Source organism: Heloderma suspectum, chromosome 1 (assembly GCF_057233095.1).
Source record: "Heloderma suspectum isolate Gila_16-S chromosome 1, 16-S_ref, whole genome shotgun sequence".
Lineage (NCBI taxonomy): Eukaryota > Metazoa > Chordata > Lepidosauria > Squamata > Helodermatidae > Heloderma > Heloderma suspectum.
Window position 1 is genome coordinate 125736851 of NC_139458.1, and position 24108 is coordinate 125760958.

A 24108-nucleotide genomic window follows, 5' to 3' on the forward strand; every position below is an offset into this window, starting at 1 on the left:
TGAATGGGTATGGGTACCCAGTGAACAAAGTTCTAGATCAGGATGCAACTCACTGGGAGTTTCTCATGTGAGAGCTCTGCTGAAATGTATAAAAGGATATATGCCTTGCATGACAGTCATCTGAGTGAGACATGTGTAGAAATTCCCTGTGGACTGTGCCCCAAGTTGCAATGCTACTTTAATTCAGGTTTAGTTAAAGGATTGCTCCAGCTGAGAGACCTTCATCTTTTCCTTGATTATGATATCTAGAACCTAATACCTTATTAAATTAAAACCAAAGCTTGTAAGGTCTCTGCCTGAATACAATGTAAAATAAACATACAATATAAAGAAATGCAGCCCGAAACACAAGCTATTAAGGAGATGCAAGCTGCTTGTCTACCCTAAACACAAATGATAACCGTGGCAAATTACATTTCCACCCCTGTTTTGTTATTTTACTGTTACTTACTTAAGCCACAAATAATAGTGATGAACAAACAGAAATCTATATACGTCTTGTGGACTAAACCTGCATGGATATCATTCTGTTCTCCTCATACCCCAATTCAACCTTTCTCTTCCTCCTTCTGAAGGGACCATTTTAAAAAGCTTTTTGTTAAGGATTAATCTCCTTTCACATAAGTACTAAACATTATTTGTTCCTTGCTTACCTCAACTTCCTTGTTATCTAGCTTTCTGTAGGAGGCTCTCAAGATACTAGAGGCAGCCAAAAGATTCCCTTTCCTCATAGCTACAGCCATGTGAAATTTAGTATTTCTGAAGTATATTTTGCTCCTGATTATGTAAGTTGGGTCAGCACTGAGACTGTGTAATACAGGAGTTGTAAAGAAATCCTAAGACTTAAATGCAGTTAAAATAATATGAATAAAAACATAAAATGTTGCTGACTGCAGTTGGGACTCAACCCATTTCCCCCCGCCCCCCCGCCATGTACTTTATTCTTTATTTATTATATTTATATCCCACCTGCTTTCCTCATTAAGGAACCCAAGGCAGCATACATAATCCTCCTCCTCTCCATTTTAACTCTCATCAACAACCCTGTGAGGTGGGTCGGGCTGAGAGTCTGTGACTGGCCTAAAGTCACCCAGGGAGCTTCCATGGCCGAGTGGGGTCTAGAACCCAGTTCTCCCGACTCCTGGTCCAACACTTGAGCCACTACAACACACTGGCTTAGGAGGCTCAGCTCCCAAGGGAGCCTTCAGACTTCTATTATGGGGATGGAAACTTACCTATCTTACCATGCTCTATCTGTCCACAATAGCAGAGCAGTTAAGCAAGGAATGTTGACCAAATTTTGCACTGTGTGTTAAAAGCATAAAACTTGCCATAGACATGCAGGGATAAAGCCCAAACCTTTCCTCATATGGGGCTGTATCCAATGTTAGTCTAACTTAAGCCCCATTAATTTCAGTGGGTCTACTCTAAGTAGGACTAAAATTGGATACAACCCATTGATTCTCCCCTCACATTTACTCCAGTTTTGAAATAAATGAGTTTAATATTTAATTTTTTTGCTTATAAATGAATATTCTCTACATCGAGAGAATGTTCCCAGTGGTGATTTAGGGTTCCAGTAGAATTAGATAACAAATTTAAATTGAATGTATATAAATAAAACCCACAAAATTAGGAGCGTGCATGTTCGCAGTGTAATATGAAATCCAATATCTCTTTATATAAATATACATGCACGTGGTTCACTAGAAAACACTGTTAAACAATACAAGATACTGGCTCTGAAAAATCATTTTATATTCATCGCAGGTCTAATATTAACACACCATATTAGTACCCCGGAAATAAATTTGCAAACATCTTGGTTATGTGTGCAAACTGAAACTATATGAGACATAAATTGATTAATGGGACATATAAATGATCAGTCATGGCCATGTACTTATTTTATGAGTAAACCTCAACTGGAAACTTAAATATTTGTTCTGTTTATAATGTCACTACTGTTATTCAAATTAACAAATTATTCTAATTAAATTATTCCTGAAAACAGTTTCCTTCATGGTGGCAAAAAGCAGTGCAATTAAGAGTGGTACTTTAGTACCTCCATGGCCTCTGTAGCCCTTCCTGAGCTTGGCCAAGAGTTGTCCACTTTGGTTGCCATTGTGATTCACCCTTCCACTCCCAACCCCTGGCTGCAAGACTTAGGGTGCAATCCTATGCGTGTTTAGATGGAAAAAAGGCCTACAACTCCCAGCATTCCCCAGCCAGCACGACTTTCGGTTACTAAGGGACTGTAGTTCAGTAGCTAGAGTACATGCTTTGCATGCAGAAAGTCCCAGGTTCAGGTCCTGGGGAAGGGCTAGGAAAGAATTCTGCCAGAAATCCTGGAGAGCCATTCCTGCCAGTCACTGTCGACAATACTGGGCTTGATGAACTAAGGGTCTGACTCAGCAGCAGCTTCCTATGTTCCTGTTTTGAATCTCTTTGAAATACCTTTCCCCACAGCAGTCTGCATGTTGAGAGCTGCCTATGTTGGTGGAATATTCTTCAGGGATCATTGAAAACAAATGCTGTTTTGCCTCATTAATTTTCCTGCACAATCCACTGGATCTAGCATACTGAAGTACTACGAGCTCCTAGAGGTTTGGATATAGGATTTGGGGTGGCCCAAAGCTTTCTTTGCGTTGCACAGCCCCAGTTCCTTATTCATTTATACATTTTTAAACTATTTTTGGCATGGACACGTATGCTTGATAGTGCCTTACGCCCAAAACAAAGCATTGTAATGATGACAATGGTATGACAGCTTGTAGAAGACACACCACTGGAGGTTTGGGTATGTGTTTTGGAGTGGCCAAAACTTAGTTTGGGGTTTACACCCCCAGTCCCTTACACACACACACACACACACACACACACACACACACACACACATAGTCTATTATTGGTATGGTGGAAATATGCCTTGTCTTGCACCCAAAGTATTGGGTGGGATGTGATGCCAGCTTGTACAGGACACTTTCTTGGAGATTTGGCTTGAGATGGCCAAAAGCTTATTGTGGTATGCACACCTCCAGTTCTGTATTAATTTCTACATAGACAGGTTATTACTGCCATGGGGGTACCATGCTTGGCAGTGTCTTGTAGCCCAGTAAGATGCTGTGGTAACTCACAGAGACCACTCTCCCTGGGTTTGGGGTACATTATTTGGAGTGGCACAAAGTTTAGTTTGGGGTTTATACACCCTAGTTCCTTATCTTTTTCAGTACATTGGGTATTATTAGCATGGGGGTTCCATGCTTGACAGTGTCTTGTACCCCAATGAAGCATTTGGCCAGATGCAACGCTGTGGTGTCTCATAGAGGTAACTCTTCTTGATGTTTGGGTACATGATTTGAGGTGGCACAAACCTTAGTTTTTGGTGCACACCCCCAGTTCCTTACTCATTTATACATATTTTTGCTATTATTTCCATGGTAGCAAGTTGCTTGACAAAGTGTTGGGCCAGAAACAGTGCTGTGGCAACTCATAGACAACATGGAGCTGTTGTCCATGAGCATTCTGGTCTTGTATTCCCCCCTGCTGATGCTATCTTAGGCAGGTCACTTCACCTTGCTGCATGGCAGGGCTGGCCCTGGATAAGATAAATTGTAATTACACACAAAACCACATGATTGCTGCAGGTCTACCACCTATTCTCCATCTCTTGGCATGTAGACCTTGCTAAAAGGCACTTTCAGCATTATTCATATGGTAACAATTTTTGTCCTGGCTCATGGACTAAAAGGCAGAACACCACATTTGTTGGTCTTCTCCCCTCTGCGGGGCATTGCTTATTGGGATCCATATCAAACTTTTTTTTTAAAGGTTCAATACACACACACACGTATTTGTGTGTGTGTGCCAAGTTTCATACTTTTAACTCAGAGTTCATGCTTTTAGGCTTAACCGCTCAGCTACAAGCCAGAATCTACTCAACACTCCTCCTTTCCATAAATGATATCATCACCATACATGTCCTTTCAGATTTGAGGTGTTACTAGGTCAGACAGATACAGATCTTAACCTCTTCTTACCCTAGACATTATTCCCTATCCTATAGATTCCTTGCACCCTCTTCCTCCTTTGTGAAATTCTGGTGTATATTACCGATGTAGAGGAGGAATTAATAAATCTATCCTTACTTTGCTCTTGAGTAAAAAATAATCCATATGCTCATATGTAAAGGGATACATTTTGTTCTCAGAAATAACAGTGTAAATATATTTACAAATAATATTCCCAAATAGATTATCTGGTTCCCTGGATGTGCATGTAGACCAATGTGCATGTGCCTGCACATAATGCATACACACATGCAAAGAAAGTAAACAATATGAACACATACATGCCATTTATGTTTTCTCTTTAAGTTTCTTAATCATTTTCCCAGAAAGGGAAAGGCACTAAGGTTTTTAACAATGGGAATGGACATCAAATTAACAATGGGGAAAGAAAGAAGGGAAACGAGTTTTATTTAAACAAAAACTAATCCCAGAACACAATAAACCCAGCAGCGCAGACATGTGCATTTCCTATAGTACTGAAGCATGTGAACTACAGAGCTGCAGCAACCCAGATATAGAAGAAGCACTGAGGGGACAGGGCAACAGGTCAGAGAAAGAAAGGAAGACTAGACAAAGGAGAGAGAGAGAGAGAGAGAGAGAAAGAAAGAAAGAAAGAAAGAAAGAAAGAAAGACAAGAAGACAGGCTGGAGAAAGACAAGGATGGAGGGCAGAAGAAAGGAACAGTGGCCTCAGCTACCAAGACAACTGTGTGCATCTAGAGGGGCAGGATCCTTAAAGATGCAGTATTCCTTTTCAAATAAATCAGAAGTGAGAGAAACATTAAAGACATTGACCAGGCACCATTCAAAAGTATGATTTGTTAACCAAAAGAGGGAATATTTTGATGGGGTTTTCTTCGTTGCACTTCCTTATTGCTCCAGCATTTCCTTGACCTACATTTTATATTGCTCCCTTAACAACCATTTCATCAGTCTACTCAAAAATTGAAATTAAGGAATGCTCTTTTCCCGTTCATGCCCCTTCCCAAGAAATTAGGAGCACACACATTATTTTCAGCTTTCTGTATCCATTTATAGTTCAGAAAGCTGTCTCTGTGGGACAGAGCTAAGAGTGTGCTGTTTACTTTAATGAATTCCCATGCTTCATATACATTATATCAGCGATCCTTATAAAGTAGGTCAGCATTATGCCTCCACCCTTATTTTAGATCCAGTGCAAAACTTTGAGGGGCTGGAATAGCAAAAATGTAACATGGCTGTGTTTTTGAAAAAAAGCATTATTAAGCACCCATTTGGGGGAAATGGTAAGTTAGCTGAAGCTGAGCAACTGCAGAAAAAAGGTTTTTTTTCCTGGGGGCAAGTGCATCAAATGCCTCTATAGAGAGAGGCAAGCAGGGAATGGCCAAGGGTGGGCTATCATCCTGATCTGTCTAGCAGGAACTTTGACAATGGTAACAAGATGTGGTTAGGTTTTCAGAACCCCATCCTGTTACAGTCACTCCGAGCTGAGGTTTGTATCAAGTCCCTGGCTCTTGCAACAGTGCTTGGGGACTCCCTGATGAGCACTGCACAAGACAGCAGCTCATTATTTCTCCCAGCTTGTGAACTTTTTATGAGTTCCTGGCAGCTTGGCTGCAATGCTCTTTTTCTGCAGGCCCTCATAAAACTGAGTGCCTCGTAGGCTGAGCCAGAATTGGACATCCATCTGCTGACAGGCAGAGTTCCCTTTATCTTCTGCTTTAAAATGGGAAGCCTGTAGTCTCCTAAAAAGTTTGTTTAGTTGACTTTCTCAGCCTACAAAAGCAGTTTTCAGGGCCAAAGTTGAGCTAAGGCTCACAAAAGCTCAGTCCAGGAGCCTAATTTCTATATTTTCTATATTAGATCCAATGTAGCATAGCAGCTAAGCAATTGAGCTACACAGCAGGAAATTGCCAGTTTAAATCTTGTCTCTGCAATGTACTCACTAGGCAAGCCACCCTCTTCCAACCTCAACCTCAGATCTGTAATATAGGGATAAGAATACGGACATAATGTATAGGCCCATTGTAAGGATGACAAGACAACAATGTATGTGAAGCGGTTTGAACACTCTAAAGAGGCATATAATGATATTATTATTATTATTATTATTATTGCCACAAGTATCATGCAATGGCTAGGGATCCTTTCCCCTCTACCTGTACCATGGTTGTAGACCAAAATGCCTTTGAGTATATGCAAAGTATTTTTCCTTTGTCCCTGTGTAACTCAAGTGAGACCCCACATATTAAGCTTAAGGGCTTGTAGGTCAAAGATTGTAGTTGCCAAGCAGACTTGAGCATCAGTGCTCCCTATGTTGCAGATCATAAGAGTACAGTTGCAAAAGATTTCTAGGTAAAAAACTAGTGATGCAATCCACAACAATTAAGATCAATCCGACATCTCCCATCAATCTCAGTGGGATTTGGACAGCACCTGTTGCCTATGTTCAAAAGACCTTAATGGTCAAAGGCCTAATTGATGTTTATTAAAAAGCTATGAAGATTTCTCCAGATGATGATTTTATGACTAGCTAATCTGATCAACTAAGTGGATTTGTGGGCTAGGTTTGCAAATGTCAACACAGAAAGTTTTCCACAATATTGTTGTTACTGTTAGGCTGTTGTTATTGTTTTTTTTTTTTTTAAACATGTTTCAGAAATAAAAACAACTAAAAAATAGCAACAATACTTTCAGTTGTTGAGCAAAAAACCCAGGGAACTTTGGTAGGTGCAGCTTATTACGCACCTGCTGAAATTCCATCTGGTACACATTTATTAAGCCTGATTTCCAATTAACAGTCTCATCCCTGTCTGAAATGGCAGTGTAGAATGCTGTAAAAGCATAGCTGCTACGGCTGAGGAATAAAAAGGAACAATTAACCATTCTTCTCTGACAGGCAGCCTGATCCCCAATGTTCAAGGGTAACTGTTAATCAGTGAGGTGATTAGCTAATGTATTGTATGGAGCACACATGAGGGTCAGACCACCTTTGCCATTGGTGAAATGGTTCACCAGGACCAAATTTGCCTCCCATTGCCAACACAGAGGCAAGAGGCGGAGTATATGGATGGAGTGGTGGAACTTTCAGGGGAACTCTGTGGAATGGAGGAAGCCCGGCTCACACCCTTCTCTTCCACTCCCTCCTCACAACAGCTTTCCTGTAAACTACTTACTGACCAGGAGCATACTGTAGGATCCCAGACTATGGGAAAGGTCAGAGCACTGACTAATGCAACTAGTCACAAAGGAGGAGCGGGCACCTGTACCTTTCATAGAAAAACAGTTCATAGAAAAAATAATTTTGACACCTCTGGTTTATTAAAGAAGGTAAGAAAAGCTGCCACTGCTCAAGTTTCCTCTTCTACACATTTTTTTTTAAGATATAGAAGCCCTGTCCTCCTTTAAATCTAGTCACAGACAGCAGCTACACGTTAAGCAGGGCTGCAGAACCCCAGGGCCAGGGCCAAATCTAGCCCTTCTCTGATGACCTATCCTTTGGTGATTTCCCAGCTTTTTTTCAGTTTTTTCCACAGTTCTAAAACGCTGAACTACCTCTAAGGCTTAGTTGGAGGAGATAAGAGCTAAAATATGCAGGCATTTCTTGCCCTGCCCCTTTTGCTTTCACCCCATCCATCATTGGAATGTGGCCCCCAAGAGATTCTCTGAAAGAGGCGCAACACGCCTGACATAAAGCATCTGCAGACTGAGATGCCAAAATGCATAGTGGTTGTTGTCCACCCTTGGCTGGGTCTCTTCTCTCTGGAGTACAAGCAAATTTGCCCCCAGTGGAAAAGGTAAGTACTGCATCTTTAAGGAATAGCAGTGAGGTAAAGGAGAGGAACAGATTGTTGGTGTTTTATACCTTTCTTCTTTGTTGAATTTGGGATTGGCTTCACAGATATCCAGGCTTTTACTGAACATTGTTTTACTATGGCAGGAACAAAGTGAGAAAACAGAGTTACTAATGTGGACATTCATATGAGTTTCGCCTGACGCAGTCCCTGAGACCCGCCCACCCAAAATGACCCCACCCATTTTGAAGAAATGCCCTGAAACAGGGAGCCTTGTTCCTTTACCATTTGGGGTGCATTCAACTCATATTTGGCTTTATTCTGCACCAGCAAAGTTGGTGGGAATATTTGATGTTGAATTTGACAGTGAAGGTTCAGACCCCAAATCTCTAGTAATCTTGGTGGCATGAGGTAAAATTCATTTCATACTAACCATGTCTATAGTACTTCTTGCACATGGCTTCCCAAAACACCAGTTACCACATAATAAAATGCTGACCCAAACTAGAATCATATTTATCACACAGATGTTTGAGACATGTCAGAATTCTGATGGAGCCACCAATATTAAACATGGTTTGAAGAATGCAGATTCAATTTAGCAATTCAAAATGGCCTTCTCTGCACATACCTTGTGCCCACAACTGCTCTATGCCACCTCCCATTACATGGTCTAGTCTGCAAACAACGGCCAAAAAAAGCAGTATTCCAAGCCCTCACTAAAGGACAGGCCTGTGGCCTACAGACAACTGATCTGGGGGAATACCAGATCCTAATATTAGTTAGCTGCCATTGCAGCTAATGAGTGCAAAGAACCCACAAGAAAAAGGACTCCTCCGTTTGTTGATGGAACCAACTTTTCCTCCTTTCCAGTTCATGATCTACTCACTGCACTTCATTCTGTTTGCTTTAAAATAAAGCCTAGACTCTAAAGCCCTAGAGTGCATGACACCCATCTTTTTCAGGGGGGGAAATCTATTACAGGAAAATGCACCATGAACGTGGCAGCTGCTATGGCATTGATGTATCTTGGGGGAGATGAAAGGTTGAGTTTATATATGATGAACAAGAACAACTGAATGCACTTAAGCCCCCACAAGAGAAAGAATAAAAGGAAATGAAGTTTACAGTAACCAAAACAGCAAATGGAGGAAGCAGGATTTTCAGAATAGAAATGCTGAAAACCAAGTTGACTTTAGGGTATTCACTGCATTCATCTTTTTCATGGGCTATTCCCCTGGTAGCAGTGAACAGGGAGGGAAGAGGCAGGGAATATATGAACAGCCAGATATACTGAAAGGTAGATATAAGCACTGAAGGAACTAAGTAACACTTTTTCCTCACAAAACATTCAGATTGGCAACCGGCAGGATTAAGAAAGACCAGCCAAACTCTTGACCTTTAAGTTGATCTCAGACAGCTAGGAAGACAACATATAGTAACAAAACACTTTAAGCAGAGACAGAAAGCAACTGGAGCTGGAGTTCTGCTGGTGCACAGCTTTTCTTTTCTTTCTGAATTTTTGGGCAGTTTTTTCACTAAATTAAATAAAGGGTAACTTCTTTATGACAATGCCAAAGGAAGTCTACAGTTTTTTCAGATCCCACTAATATTTTTTCCAAGCTATGGACACTTATTCCTATTGACTGAAAAGCTGTTAATGTCAGAGTTATAGGATCCCCTGTTCTCAAGTGGGCACCAGGTGTGCAGGATACCAGACACATGCAATGGAGATGCCATTACATACACATGTTCTGCAAGGAAGCAAGTGTTCACAGAAGCAGGAAGACAGCATTGGGAGTAAAAGCAGAAGTCACAAGGAAGTGGCTTTCCTAATGAAACATCCTTACTAATTTTGTAAGTACATCTAACTAAGATGACAGACGGTTGCTCTCAAGTCCTGCACCTTGCTCACCCTCTTGAGATAAACCAGAAAAAACCATGCACAATATAGACTGAATGTGTACCTACACTGGAAGCCTATAGTGGATTTCTATCAGTTTAACAGGCATGACTTCTCCCAAAGGATCCTAGGGATTGTAGTTTAGTAAGGATACTGAGAATTCTCTCTTAGAGATCCCTAGCCCCCTGTCACAGTATGACAGTTTTCAAATTCCCTGGGAATTACCCTTAAACCATTTATGTCTGTAGTGTAAATGCCTCCTGAGAATAATGTTTTTTAGAGCAGCACTACAGCCTCCCAATGATGGAGATATACACAAATTGACCTTACATGGAGTGCTTGTTACTAAATACTATGCTCTATGCGTTACAAAGTTTGCCTCCCAGCTAGAGGTACCTGTGTTTCCTACTGAATATTCGGACAGATGTTACCCGTTATATGGGTACCATCTCCAAACACCTGTGTGTGTTAAATATAAATCCATGTTCTGAATAAACCCACTGCCAGCACTCTATGCTGTGTGCTTTTCTCATTTGAGGATGAGATGCTCTACTTGACTTACAAAAGCTCAGGCCTAGAATGCAACACCCGTTTGGTACACTCATGAAACTATAAATTCTTTATCTGTTCCTTTTCCCTGTTCACAACCACATATGTGTACCTTCCTCTAGTAGCTGTTGCCTCGTGCACACGCATACACACACTAACAATATTTCAGATGCTATATCTGGCATGCATATTGACACCTTAAAACCTGGACTTATCTTTCACTGTGGCATACCCTATTGTATAGTATTTCTGAGTGCATCACTTCATAAAAATCCCTCTGAATCTTTGTCAGTTCACCAGTTCCCACTACAACATTGTTTTCAATACTTAAATAAATAAATAAATTTAGTATTTATTATACTCAGGCTAGTGAGAATATTAGCACTTCCTTGACAATCTGCAACACAATTGCAATCCCAAGGTGAGAGGTTGCAGGACTAGCATAAGCTACCCCAATATATTTGGATCAAGGCAAGACCTTCTTAGTATCAGGAAATGATATTCTCCCTAATTCAGGTTTCCTTTCTCAGTTGATTATTCCTACCTTCTTCTATCTAGGCAAGTGCCTATTGTAAACAACTGAAATAGAACACAGCATGGTAACTTAGGAAACCAACTGTCTGCAGATGAGTTTCTGAAACTCCATGTTCCAATCTGGGAGAGCTTTTGGGGTCAGCAAAATCCTCAGCATGCAGTGTGGACATCTAGAATTGAGACAGGGAACCAACGTAGTCACTGGTTGTAGCTCAGATATAGTTCAGCCTCACCCTTCATCTTTTGGCAGAAGTAAACTTCTCCATCAGAACACCTTCCCCATAGTCTTTTTTCAAATACTATGTGTTTACCATTCTCTACTTGCTTTTTGGGTATCCTGTTACTGTATATCTTAGAACTAAAATCATATGATACCATGCCTTGCACCCTGAGGAATCAAACTTGGAAAGTCTTGGGTAATTGTTATTTGCACACTAGAGGCTTACCTGTGATGGAGCCAACTGTAAGAGACTATTGTGCTTTCTATTAAGTAGCTGGCCACCAACTAAAATGGTAGGGGAAGGCTTACTTCCTGGCCTAACAGCTGAGGTATGGATCCATGTTGCAAGAGCTAAATTAGCTAAATGCTGAAAAAATGTACAAGCACAGAGAATTTCTTTAGTATATTTCTATATAATATAACACATATGGGACTTCCCTTCATCTCTGCAGTATTAAGACTTTCAGTCCCATTCAAGACACATGCAGAAGTCCACAAAGAAGTTCACTGAGCTTATGCCTTCTGGGAGCACCATTTTTACCATCTGCTTTTCATTGCAGTACCATGGCTGGCTGGCATATTTCCTCAGTCAGTGATAAATCTGAAATAATGTATTTCCACATGTTGTAAGAAGTATGTTCGTATTGTAGGGTGAGACCATGGGATATACTTATATTTCTGATTTAGTTATGTTGTTTACCTGGTCCACAGTGGACTCCTTTAGCTTATATAAGTCTCTATTATACTCTATTGGTAGTTTCACCCCACAGCACTACTTTGAAATGCTGGATGAGAAGCAAAGGACTAAGAAAAGAAACAACAGTAACAACCAAAGAAGGCTTCCTGTGATTCACTTCTGTTCTTTCTAAATTTTGCAGCACTAATGCCTAGAGAGCCTAGACTGATGCTGCTTCCCTTGGGTGAAAACTATTGTGCCACTGTACCAGCTGTGATGGCTTCTAAAATGCCAGGCCAGTGGCACAGACTTCCTGTCTTTTACCTTTGGGGACCACCTACCTCTGTCCGTGCTGTGCCATTTCAATCGCTCTGCGAGCTGGAACTGGGGATCCTCCGTCTGTCACACTCAGAACCTCCATTGACTTCCTTTCTGGCCTCCGCTTCCCATGTCTGTTCAGCATTGGAGAATCCACACGCTTTCTGGGAGGGTCTTTATGCAGAGACAATGCAGTCAACTTAGCATGGCTGTGAACACCTCAGATGCTTCTGGATGAAAATACCTTGTTTCCCAAGAGCCCCCTCACCTGTTTACTAAACTGCAGAGACAGGGAGAACCCTAGTAGAGTGCTGAAACATTAACACTCCTCCCCACATTTCTAAATCTCATGCAGGACACCTTTTCCCTCCTACTATATAATGAATACCTCCCAGTAGCTTTTCAAAAATTACCTGCAGCATAATAAATATAAATAAAGGAGTAAAACTAGAGTGAAGAGTGTGAAAAGAACAAGGGAACCTTTCCTTTTTGAAGCATGTTAAATTCAAAGAAAGCTGGTGCCCAAACAATTCCTTTTCCCTATTAGTTTCTCTATAATTTTATCTTCATATTATATCTTATATCTTTGTATTTATATTCGCTTTACTACGAAGTTTTATCTTCTCTGACCATGTAGCATTCAGCCATCACAATATTCTAGAAAAATTGTCATGTAGCAAGCCAATTTGACAAGCTATTTTAGATATGGAGATTTTATATTATTTATTTGTAACCAACAACTTAAAAGCTCAATGAAGGCATCTTAGAAGGGCATCCAAGATACAGCCTTACCTCGCACTATTCAAAGGGTGGATCCAGCAAAAGCCTCCAATGGACGGAAGTGCTCCTTCCATCAGCAAGAGGCTTTTGATCCAGAAGAACTTTTCTGCTGACTGAACAGGAGAGGAGGAGATTTTCACCAATTTCCCTCCAGCCTCTTATGTCCCCCAAATATGTGCTCCAGGGGGTTGGGGGACCCTCTAGAACAGTGGGAGAGGTGGTGCTGGAGGCTGTAGAGGGAGAGGGAAATCAGCGAAGATAATCTCCCGCACTTCCACTGGCGGGAGCATTCTGAGCAGAATTCTGCTCAGAGACACTCCTGCTGGTAGAATGAAAACTTTGCAATCAACCCAGTTAAGACTGATACACTTACTGCCCAGGAGTCCTGTAATACAAGTTAGGAAATGTGGAATCTGGCATTCCTTAATGCTGGAGGATGCTGCGTAAGATTCTGCTTGTTTTATACTACACAGCGCTCCAGAAACTCTGGAATGGTCCCAAAGTTCTCCAGCAACTTGGCATTCTGATATATTTTGAGGAGTTAACTCAGAAGTCTTGTTTTACACTGAAAATCTATCGTCCTCTGACAAAAATAGAATGTTCAACTACAACATCTGTTATATCCTCAGTCTTGACCTATGTGCCCTTTAGCACCAGCACTCCCACCACCCCCAACCCCAGCACCAAAGCAATTCTACAGGCATGCAGAATGGATAGGAATAAGCATTCTTGCATGTATGCTTTTGTAACCCTGTCTCTTTGTAACAGGGTTTTAAAGCAAAGTTTCAAAAACAAGAGACACTGTGGTATTTATACTTATATAAAGTATAAATTTATACTTTAATAAATTTATACTTTATAAATTTATTTATACTCTGCAGTGGTCTGGAAAAAGGGATATGCATATGCTTTGTGGAAATGTGACATTATGGAATAAAGACATAGAGGACCTCAGCCAACCCTCCACCACAGGAAGAAAACAAGAAACTTGGTTCAATAGAAGTGGTGGAAATATATTTCTTAGAGAAGGGAATTACAAACATGCAGAGAATAAAGGCAAGAAGAGACTAAACAGCGATAAGAACAATATAATACAGAGTTGTATCTTTACTTTAGCATCAACTTGAAAGCCTGCACCTATTGCTCCAGCCTAATCGCTTCCAAACATACCCATGTCCATCTAGAAAGGGGAGCACTAACTCTGCATGGCAAGCATCTTTGAAGGAAGCTATGTTTCCAAGCAACTATTATGAAACTATCACCACTTCCTTGATCCTATCCTCTCATCTCTTTGTTCATGGCCACAGTTAATGGCTAATGATGAGATATTCATCAGAAGCATGATTGCTCTCAATTAAACCTTGCTCTGCATTCCCAGAGACACTGCTAGGAGCAAAGAGTTGAACTCAACTTACCTACCCTGCTTCCCATGGGAAAGGAAACACAACTAACACTTGAATAACAATGCACATGAATTCTAAAATATGATGAGACATCACACAGATATATTCAGCTCAGAGATAAAGCTAACACATTCAGGGAAGACGTTTTGTTCCTTCCTGCACAGAGACATCCAGACAATAGTTTGCATTAGCATATGAAATAAATGGCATAATATATCCTTAGGATGTCAGAAGTGGGAGGAAAGGCTACCTCACACAGCTGAGGCTTAATATTATACTTCTCTGCACAGGAAGTGAAAATTCAACCACTTGAAGTATCAGCCGCAGAATGATCCTCTGCTCCGTTTATGTCAAAAAATGTGGTTAAATCTATGTATCATTGTCTAGGGAGTTCACTTTAAGACATCAGGAGCACCGCATCAGAAAAGACTCTCCCATAATTTCCACCAGTGTTAAAGTGAGATTTAATGAGAGAGAGGGGAGTGCTGCATGCACTGCATTTAAATTAACTGAAAATGCTTCCTGTTTGGGCATACATACCTAAGGACATGTTAGAGGTCAGGTGATCCAGGAATGGCACCAAGTGCACACAAGGAGCTCCCACCTGCACGGGTTTTTATTTCAGTGATTGGGGAAATTCCATGCATGTAGAGAGATGTGTAAACAGAGGTGGGTCCTCCTTCACTGAAGAGGATTTGGAAGCCCTTCCAGTAACAGGAGACTTTCTGAATGTGTAAGGAGCTTCTCGAATAGGGTGAATATTACAAAATGCGCTATAACAATTGATTATATGACTAGGCAAAGCAAAACAAGGGACAGAGTGAAGAGAGCAGGATTTTTATTTTCTGGATATACCTATTTCGTTTCTAGGAGGAAGGTCCTCATCTTCATGACTGGGATATCTCTCTTTCCGATCGAGGAGAAGAAAATAAATCATTTTCTCTTGGTTTTCTCTGGAAAATAACATTACATCATCATTACATCCTCCTCCCTCTCCTCCAATAAAACCTTCCAGCTTTCTGAAGAAACGTAATCCCAACGTTGATACCTTAAATGGAACTAAGACATTGTTTGAAGGGGCTTCCCTACATGAATAGCTGCTTCTTGAAGGAGAGATGGCACCTGGATCACATTAGTAAACCACTTGCAAGAGAAATATTGTTGTTGTTAAGTTATGTCCGACTCTTCGTGACCCCATGGACCATAGCACGCCAGGCCTTCCTGTCCTCTGCTCTCTCCTGGAGTGTGCTCAAGTTCATATTCATTGCAACGGTGATGCTATCTAGCTATCTCATCCTCTGCCGTCCCCTTCTCCTTTTGCCTTCAGTCTCTCCCAGCATCAGGGTCTTTTCCTGTGACTTTTCTCTTCGCATTAGGTGGCCAAAATATTTGAGCTTCAGCTTCAGTATCTGTCCTTCCAGTGAGCAGTCAGGGTTGATTTCCTTTAGGATTGACTGATTTAAGAGAAATATATCACTTGCATATATGCAGAAATAGCATGATATGCAGTCCTTCCAGGACTTTGGACATCAGACTGCAAGTGGGAGTTCACATCTATGAAAGCCCCTGTCCACCCACATAAACGTACATTATGGCTATCAGGAGGGGCCCTGTTGTGTGTCCTGCAACCTGGTGAAGTGCAGAGAACAGGGACAGGGGATAGGGCCTTTTCTGTAGCAGCACCCAGATTGTGGGATTCACTGCCCCCAGAGGACTGACAATCTTCCTCGCTCTGTGTGTTTAGGCATCAGGTTAAAATGGCCTTGTTTAAGCACACTTTTTCTGACTTTGATTTGATGTTCTTATATATGCTTGTTAGCTGCTGTTGGCACCTCCCTTTGGGGATAGAAAATATGGGATATAAATTAATTGATAAATTTATCAATTTAATTGATAAATAAATGTTTCCCTCATGTAAAAAGCTCTCTGCACATAGAAAGTTGCAAGTAAGAAGGATGGTTTTCCACATGCAAGGAGGTGTTTTGATTTATTTACATGAAAGAGCATTTGAGCCCCTCACCCCCAGTATCTGAAGTCTAAAGAGGTACAGTTGAAGAAGGTGTAAGAAGAAATATTATGTATTTTAAATAAATAAATAAATCATGATGCTAGTGTATCATATTGGCTAAAAGGGGCAATCCTATACATGTTTAGGCAGAAAAAGAAGTCCTACAATTCCCAGCATGCCCCAGCCAGTATTGCTGACTGGAGGGATGCTAGGAGTTGTAGGATATTTTTTTTTTGGTCTAAATCTGTATAAGATTGTGCCCTAAGAGACTGAGGGCATTTCCACATGAGGCTTTTATTGCATGCTCGTGATTGGCCATTCATAGAAGTTTGTGGGTCCTTTACACGACGTCGTCAACCTCCAGGACATTTCCAACTCTTTTCCCCCTTTCAAAAAGATCAGAGATAAGCTGTAATAAACCTTAATGGCACCATATCGGCAGTGTGGAATGCCATCCCTGTGCTATAATTCAGCCACTAGATGGCACTGTTTCACTGAACATATACAGCATTGCTGAGAAGGGATGTTTTCGATCTGAAATCACGTGTTTGCCATCTAAAGGAGCCCATTGTAAACCCAGAAAAACTCTGGAAGAAGGCCCCGGTAAGGATGCAGGATTTTTGCTTAATGGAGAGAAGCTCTGAGCTATAAATCCAAAAGTCCCTAGAATCTCACCTCTGCAATGAACTCACTTGGCAGCCTTAGGCAAGCCACTCGTTTTGAGGTTCAGTCTCCCCACCCCCTGTGCAATATGGGAGATAATAGTACTAACTTACATTACAGGCTTGTTGTCAAAATTGCAAGTAGATAGTGCACGTGAAGTGTTCTGGACATTTGAAAACATGAAAGCACTATGATTATGATTATGAACGATTGCATCAGCAATCTTCAAGAGATCCCCTGCCAGTAAGGATAAATAGTATTGAGCTATATGGATCATTAGTTTGGCTTAACACAAATAAATTCTTTCTTTCACATCCCAAATAGTTGCAGAATGTTAACTGGTTCATCTTGTGACCCAAAGGGAAGAAGATCCATGTATGCATCAGAGGACAGGGTTCTTGAACTTCCAACAGTTGTGTAAAAGAGAGGGCCTTCTGCAGCTGCAGGGTAAGAAACATTCCCCCTTTAATATACAACTACAATAGTTACAGATGTCCGTTCCTCTACACTCCCCATATACCCAACCAAGCCTATGTCAAGTAAAGACTGAGTGCTTACTCTTCCGATAGCAGGTCCTGTAAGAGTTTGTTTCTGTCGCGGAAGCAACCTAATGAGTGCATGCTGTCTAAAACATCAGGATCAATGTCCTCCAATGAAGGGAGAGAGCGAATCTGCACCTTTCGAGGAATTGGTTGTTCTGGCTCTGGCTCATTTTTACCCCCTCTGCAAAGAAGGGGAAGGGGAAAAAGTAAAACATAGCAGCATTCATAGCAATAGCAAGACAGTGAAAACCCATCTGTCCTCCCAAAGAGTACAGTTTTCCTTTAGCTTCAGAATTCAGTGGAAGATTAAGGTCTTTAATACCTTGCAGATGAAGACCCATATAAAGTAATTTCTGTCTGGCCCATATCAGAAAGGCAGCACAAACCTCACAGCAATGTAATTAAGAGCTGCACAGTGTTTTGGAGCCCTACGTTTGTAGATCACTTGGCAGACTGTAATTACAGGTGTTGCCTCATCAGAATTTGGGCTACAGGTCTACAAAGCATAGTTGTGTTTAGTGATGAATAATAACCCAAGGTGTGAATTGTGAGGAATTATCACTTCTAAAACCTCTACTCAAACAGGTGTGCTTCAGAAGAAGGCACATGTGGGACCCTGCATGTTCATAAATAGTTCTGTGTTTGCTAAATTTTAATAGTCAATTTGGGACAACTCACTTATTTCATAGATTATGTGTTTCAATAACACCTAGTGATTTTTAGTGATGTTTAAAAATGGTCTAATTTCTCCTGCTTTCAAATACAGTTGTTCAAAATAGATACTGATATTTATTCTTAGTATTTATTCATACTCTACTCTCTTCAATGAAGGGCCATTCCAAGTGGGCAATGCTACTATATTTTAGTAGTTTGTGGTTGTCATATCCAGTGGTATCTCCAGCCCCACATAATAGAAGGGGTGGGGCTAGAAAATAACCTTTTGCTTGTAGAAAATAACCTTTATTATGGGTAGAAATGCTGTTGTGTTTTTTTTAATAATGGAAGGAGACATGTGCTTGAACACTACAGAGGATAAGTGCAGAGCCTCCAGGGGAAAAAAAGAGGAAGGGAAAGAGGGAAAGTTTCAAAATGGGGAGGGCATTCAAAATGGCGTGGATTGATAGGAGACAGACTTATGATTTACTTGGCTTTGTAGTCATAGGCATAATCCATAACAATGACTTAATTGTATTCCATTTTTATTTTATTGTACTGGCTTTATTACGGAGGTTGTATTGAGGTTCTGACTGTGAACCACATTGAATAAAATGTTTAGAAAGTGGGTAATAAATTTTAATATAAATAACAAGCCACTTTAGTAACAGCAAACTCTCTCTCTCTCTCTCTCTCTCACACACACACACACACACACACACACACTTACACACATGATGATAGGTCTGCTTGCTGAGGAATTAACTGCAGTGAACTTTCAGTGATCTGAGTGCTGGTAAATAGCAATTCCTTACTTGGTATGCCCAATTCTAAACATGCTTACTTGGAAATATGTCCCATTTATTTTACTTCACTGGAACTTATTTTCAAGAAAGGCTGCAATCCTATACCCACTTACCTGGCAGTAAGCCCCATTGAACTCAATAGGACTTACTTTTGAGTAGACATATATAGGATTGCAGTGTAATTGTGCTTAAAACTGCAACCTCAGGCAGAACTAGGAAGATTAGGTAAACATTTACTGGGGCAATAAGGATCCCCCTGTAAGGTGCATTCAGGCATCAGTTTGTTATCAAGCTGTGCAAAGGAATTTTTATTTTTAGCATATTGGCACTTCTGTGCAAAGCAAAATCGTATTCATAAATGCTCTATGAAGCACAACACAGTATCTATATTATATAAGGATACCCAAATGGATAACCCAAAGTGCAGTGCCATTTTTCAGCAGTTGGCTGGGGGGGGGGGGTTGCATTTGATGTGTCAGAACATTTCATTCTTGTAGACCTTTTTTATTTCATGAATAATGCCACTATTATCGATCATGATGGCAATTCCACATACACAAATGCTGATGTCATAAAAATATATATATATTCCACATATAGCAAATGCTGATGTCATAAAAATTATGCTCATTTTAAAGGAAGAGATAGCCTTGAGCACAATTTTTGGTGGAAAGGCAGAATATAAAACAAACAAACAAACAAACAAACTGGATGTGAAGGAGACAGCTTTTGTTTACAGATGCTTATTGCTTCAGTTCTCTGTTGTTGGCCTAGGAATGCCAGAAGATATACAAATATTCTTCCTGTTGTTTTTAAGACGGAATTTGTAATGGATAATATTCAGTTATATCCAAAAGAGGGAGGGTAGTATGCACAGGACTCTGACAGCACTGATCTAATGGTAGGGGTAGGGGAGGGCACGCGCGCACTGGTTCTTCTGCTGTGCTTGTGGCTCCCTCTATTGGGGTCTTTGTACAGAAGTCATTTACAGTTCTCTAGGTTCCCTGAAAATAATTGACTTTAAGACAGTTTTCCAAACTTCAATGAAAATTACTTACATATACCATATGTGCTTCTGAATGTGTTCTAGCTACAAGGAAACAGAAAACAAAAGAATGAGTACAACACAAAATAACAAGTACCTATATTACACTGCTGAGCACTGTATTCTGTAGTTTGGTCAATGTCAGATATGGATCTCTGCACAAGGGTCCCAGTCCATCTACATTCATAGGAAGCTGTGACTGTACTCATCATTCCTTCTAGCACATGTCACCATCAAACCCAAATATACCTGTGCCTGTTACCCCCACTACCCATAGTCAAGCTGGAACTATGCTACACATTTCAGATAAAGGTAACTGGAGGACAAAGGCAGACAAATACCAGAACTTATCCTGTAAAGTGCTGGGTAGCATGCAGAGAAAAAAAATGTTTTCATGTGGCAAGGCTAGAACCTAAGCACCACAAGATTTTCCTTTCCAATCATCTAATAGATAAGCTTGGCTCCCTCCCACATATGAGAGACTCCTCTTTCTTTCTGGCTGCTGCTCCTTGCCTCTCTAGCTCCCCCCATTGGAAGTTAGAATAGCGAAGGTCATGCCAAACCTTGCATGATATTTAGAGATTTCTTAAGGATATAGAAGCTAAGACTGACTGAGAAGTTGACAAGTTCAAGGGATGAAATAGCCAAGATGGTTATCACTAAACCACGAGTGGGGAACTAATCCCCCCCCATGGGCCAGATGATGTCAGGGGGCAGGGTCATGCCCATTCCCCAGGGGAGGGACCTCCCCCCTTAACATGGTCAGGTCCCTGCTTTGGCCAGGGAGCATGCTTCACTCCACCCAGGCCAAAGCCCAGGATGTGTGAAGCCAACCAAAGCAGCTTGGTCTCGCTCTTCCCCTGCATCCTCAGTTCCCTTCAGTCCTCCATCACCCTCTGACAAATGAGCAAAGACGACTGAGCTGGTTTCGCTCCATTCTGACTGAGGACCAGAGATAACAGTAGGGATTCCTCCGGGTATCACTGATCGGAGGTAACAGTGGGGATTCCTCTCCCTGCTAACTTCCCAAAGCCACTGCTAGTCTCAAGGGGCTGGACTCTTGGGGATGGAGCCCAAACTTCCACAGGCCAGAGTTTCCCCATCTCCACAGGAACCCCCACAGACTGGATTAGGCTAACAGGCCAGAGGTTCCCCATCCCTGCACTAAACAAACAACACTAAATAAGATTCAAAATTCTGGTAGCAGCAATGACTAAGCAGAAGTCACATGCCAGAAGTTTTCTTGTGGTTACTTCAAAAGTAACCAGGCCACAGCAAAACTCGTAAGTCATACATAACACCTGTTCTGTTCAGATATAGCCAAGCTAGAAAAAGTCTTACAGAAGAAGGAAACAGACTGCTTCCTGGGTACTGATTCCAAGTGAATGGGCCTCAAAACTAACTGCTGAGCTTGCAAGGCATTATGTGTGCAAATATTCACAGTGCAGATGGGCTGGTGCTAGCTGTGACCTAGGGGTGGGCAGACAACTGGAACAATGTGTAAGCCCTTCTGACTGAAATATGGGATCAGAGGCCCATTAAACTGGCCATCAAGAACTGAGGCAGCTGTCCTGCTCCCATTACTTTTCACTTCATTTCCAGACTAATGAGAACTGGTGAGCCAAAATATGTGCATGAATATGTGCGGAACACAGCAAAGTGACAGAAGGCTGCTTTGAGATCGAGAGAAGGAGGCCCACACAGACAGCAAGGGAATCAGAGGCTTCTGTACATTATATATCAATCACTTTGGGAAGCTCTAAGCAGACTTTTTTTTTTAATGAGGCAACTTCTTTGGTATGACAGAGATTTTCCTAAATTAAAAGTACATGAAATAGAATTCTGAACAGGAGTTGAAAGTGCGTAATAAAGTCTAAGAGTCTCCTTTAAAAAGTAAAAGAAAATATTAGGCCTTCTGCTTCTAACTAGTTAGCAAACACATCCTAGCTCACTTTGGCTCAGGTTGAGAATGGAGGGTGGTATATGTAAGTATCAAATGCTTAAATCTGATACACTCCTGCTTATCACCTGTAGTTTAGACAGCAATGCTTTATGGACCATGCCAGTCCTTTGTCTATACGTACAGGGAACCTGTTCTCCTCAAACAACCCTTTCTTGTCTAAACTAAGGGGGAAGAAACTATTCATAAGATATTGGGAAAGGTCCCCAGGTCACCTGTTGGTAATTTGTATCAGGGCTTGCAGTTCCTGTTGTCTCGGCTGCTATGTACCGAACATAAGAAGAGCCCTGCTGGATCAAACCAAGAGTCCATCTAGTCCAGCATTCTGTTCACACAGTGGCCAACCAGCTGTCGACCAGGAACCCACAAGCGGGACACAAGTGCAACAGCACCCTCCCGCCTATGTTCCCCAGCAACTGTTGTACATGGGCATACTGCCTCTGATACTGGAGGTAGCACACAGCCATCAAGTCTAGTAGCCATGGCACATCAATCCCAAGACATAGCAAATATGTAAGGCTCCTGAAGAAAAGCTGTCTTTTTATTTATTATATTGCATTTATATCCTGCCTTTCCTCCATAAACTTCAGAGATGGTCTTCCATCCAAGACCTGACTGATCTAAAGTTGATTTATTCATATGCAACAGTTTTCAACTTAATAGATGTTTTATATTTTAAGGGCTATTTTCAACAATATGTTATGACTCTGAATATACTTATATTTGTATAACTGGGTGCCCTAACTTCAGAGTACAATGTTAAATCCCAATCTTGTGCATTAAGGCTCTTTCACAAGGTTGTTCTGCCTACCATGCATACAAAGAAGCACAGCCGTTAATGACTTCAGACAAGAGTGCATATGATAGGGCTAAGGCATGTCCAAGTCCCTTTTCATGCCTGCTTCTTTCCCAGTCTGAAGCTGTGTCACAATGGCAGAAGCAACAGCTTCCATACCAGAAGGGTTTGCAATAGTTTCCAAGACAAAAGAGTATGCAATGACTGAGCCACAATTGAGACATTTTAACCCTTCATATAAAGACATCAAATGGGGTCAAATGGTGCCTTAAAAATAAATTAACAGCACTGTCTTCTATCTCACTCTGAAAGCATGTTCAGATTTTTTTTTTAAAGATGCAGTAATTAATTAATGCTTTGTTGCTTTTCATCTACTTTAAAGTGACAAGGAAGGGTTATAAGATGGCAATTGATTTTGACAACGAGATGTCTGTAGGCTTTTGCTCTGCAATGCAAGGGAGGGTGATCCACAATGGGAGTTAATCTCACTTCTTCCTTCATTTAAATTTTAAATGTTAAAATATGTTGCTTAAATGTGTTTAAGCCACAGAGGTATTTAATGGGTCTTCCTATCTCTCTTCATCAGTGCTAAGCTCAAGGGGGGGGGAGGCCTTTAAACATTCAATTTCCCTATATCACATGGTCCAGTTTGGAATGTTTGCCAGATGCATGATAAAAACAAGATCTTTGGACACAGACACTGTGGAAGTGCCAGTGTTAATTCTGGAAGAGGAGGGACCAATGGCCACAGTTCTGCAGATGTCCATGCAGTGAAGATACCAGGGCCTTCTCAGCAGGTGCACCCAATTATGGAACACAGTGTACAATGAAGTGTGGTTGGCCCCCTCTGCAGATGTTTTTTGCTGGTTGCTGAAGACTGTTTGATTCAGACAGGCTTTTGTTGTATGTAGCAGGTAACATTCTTATTATTTGGTTTTAGCTGCTGACCTCATCCTCTTGGTTGACTTTTTAATATTTTTATGAAACTGTAATTCCTAAATGTTGTAAGCTGCTCTGAGTGGAGCTTTTGCACCAGAAGGGCAGGACATAAATGCATTTATAGATAGATGGATGGATGGATGGATAGATATTTTCAAATGGCAAACACTGCCATCAGCAAGCCACAAGCCCAAAAAAGGAACCTACCCACCCCAAGTCTAATAAAAATGTTGGATGCAATCCTCAGTTACTAAAACAATTACAATTTTTGAGTCTACCTTCCATGTGATGTAGATTACATCATGCCCATGTGGTGTAGTGGTTAGAGTGTTGGATGGGGACATTCCAGGTTCTAGTTCCCTCTCGGCCATGGAACTCACTGGGTGACTTTGGGCCAGTCACGAACTCTCAGCCTAACCTACCTCAAAGAGTTATTGCAAGGATAAAATGGAGAGCGAGTGGAGGAGGAT

The 24108-nt window shown here is 41.2% G+C and overlaps 1 protein-coding gene across 2 annotated transcripts in view; it reads right to left on the reverse strand.

The window, feature by feature from the left end:
- The window catches only part of BRSK2 (BR serine/threonine kinase 2), a 602546-nt gene that overhangs the window by 55752 nt on the left and 522686 nt on the right, over nt 1–24108 (reverse strand). For both annotated transcript variants that reach the window (XM_084828558.1, XM_084828549.1), the window contains exons 9-13: nt 19957–19988; nt 17455–17619; nt 15081–15178; nt 12066–12216; nt 7914–7979 (exon numbers count right to left, since the gene is read on the reverse strand). In XM_084828558.1, the coding sequence (XP_084684684.1) occupies nt 7914–7979; nt 12066–12216; nt 15081–15178; nt 17455–17619; nt 19957–19988 (512 nt within the window). The remainder of the gene's footprint in view (nt 1–7913; nt 7980–12065; nt 12217–15080; nt 15179–17454; nt 17620–19956; nt 19989–24108) is intronic.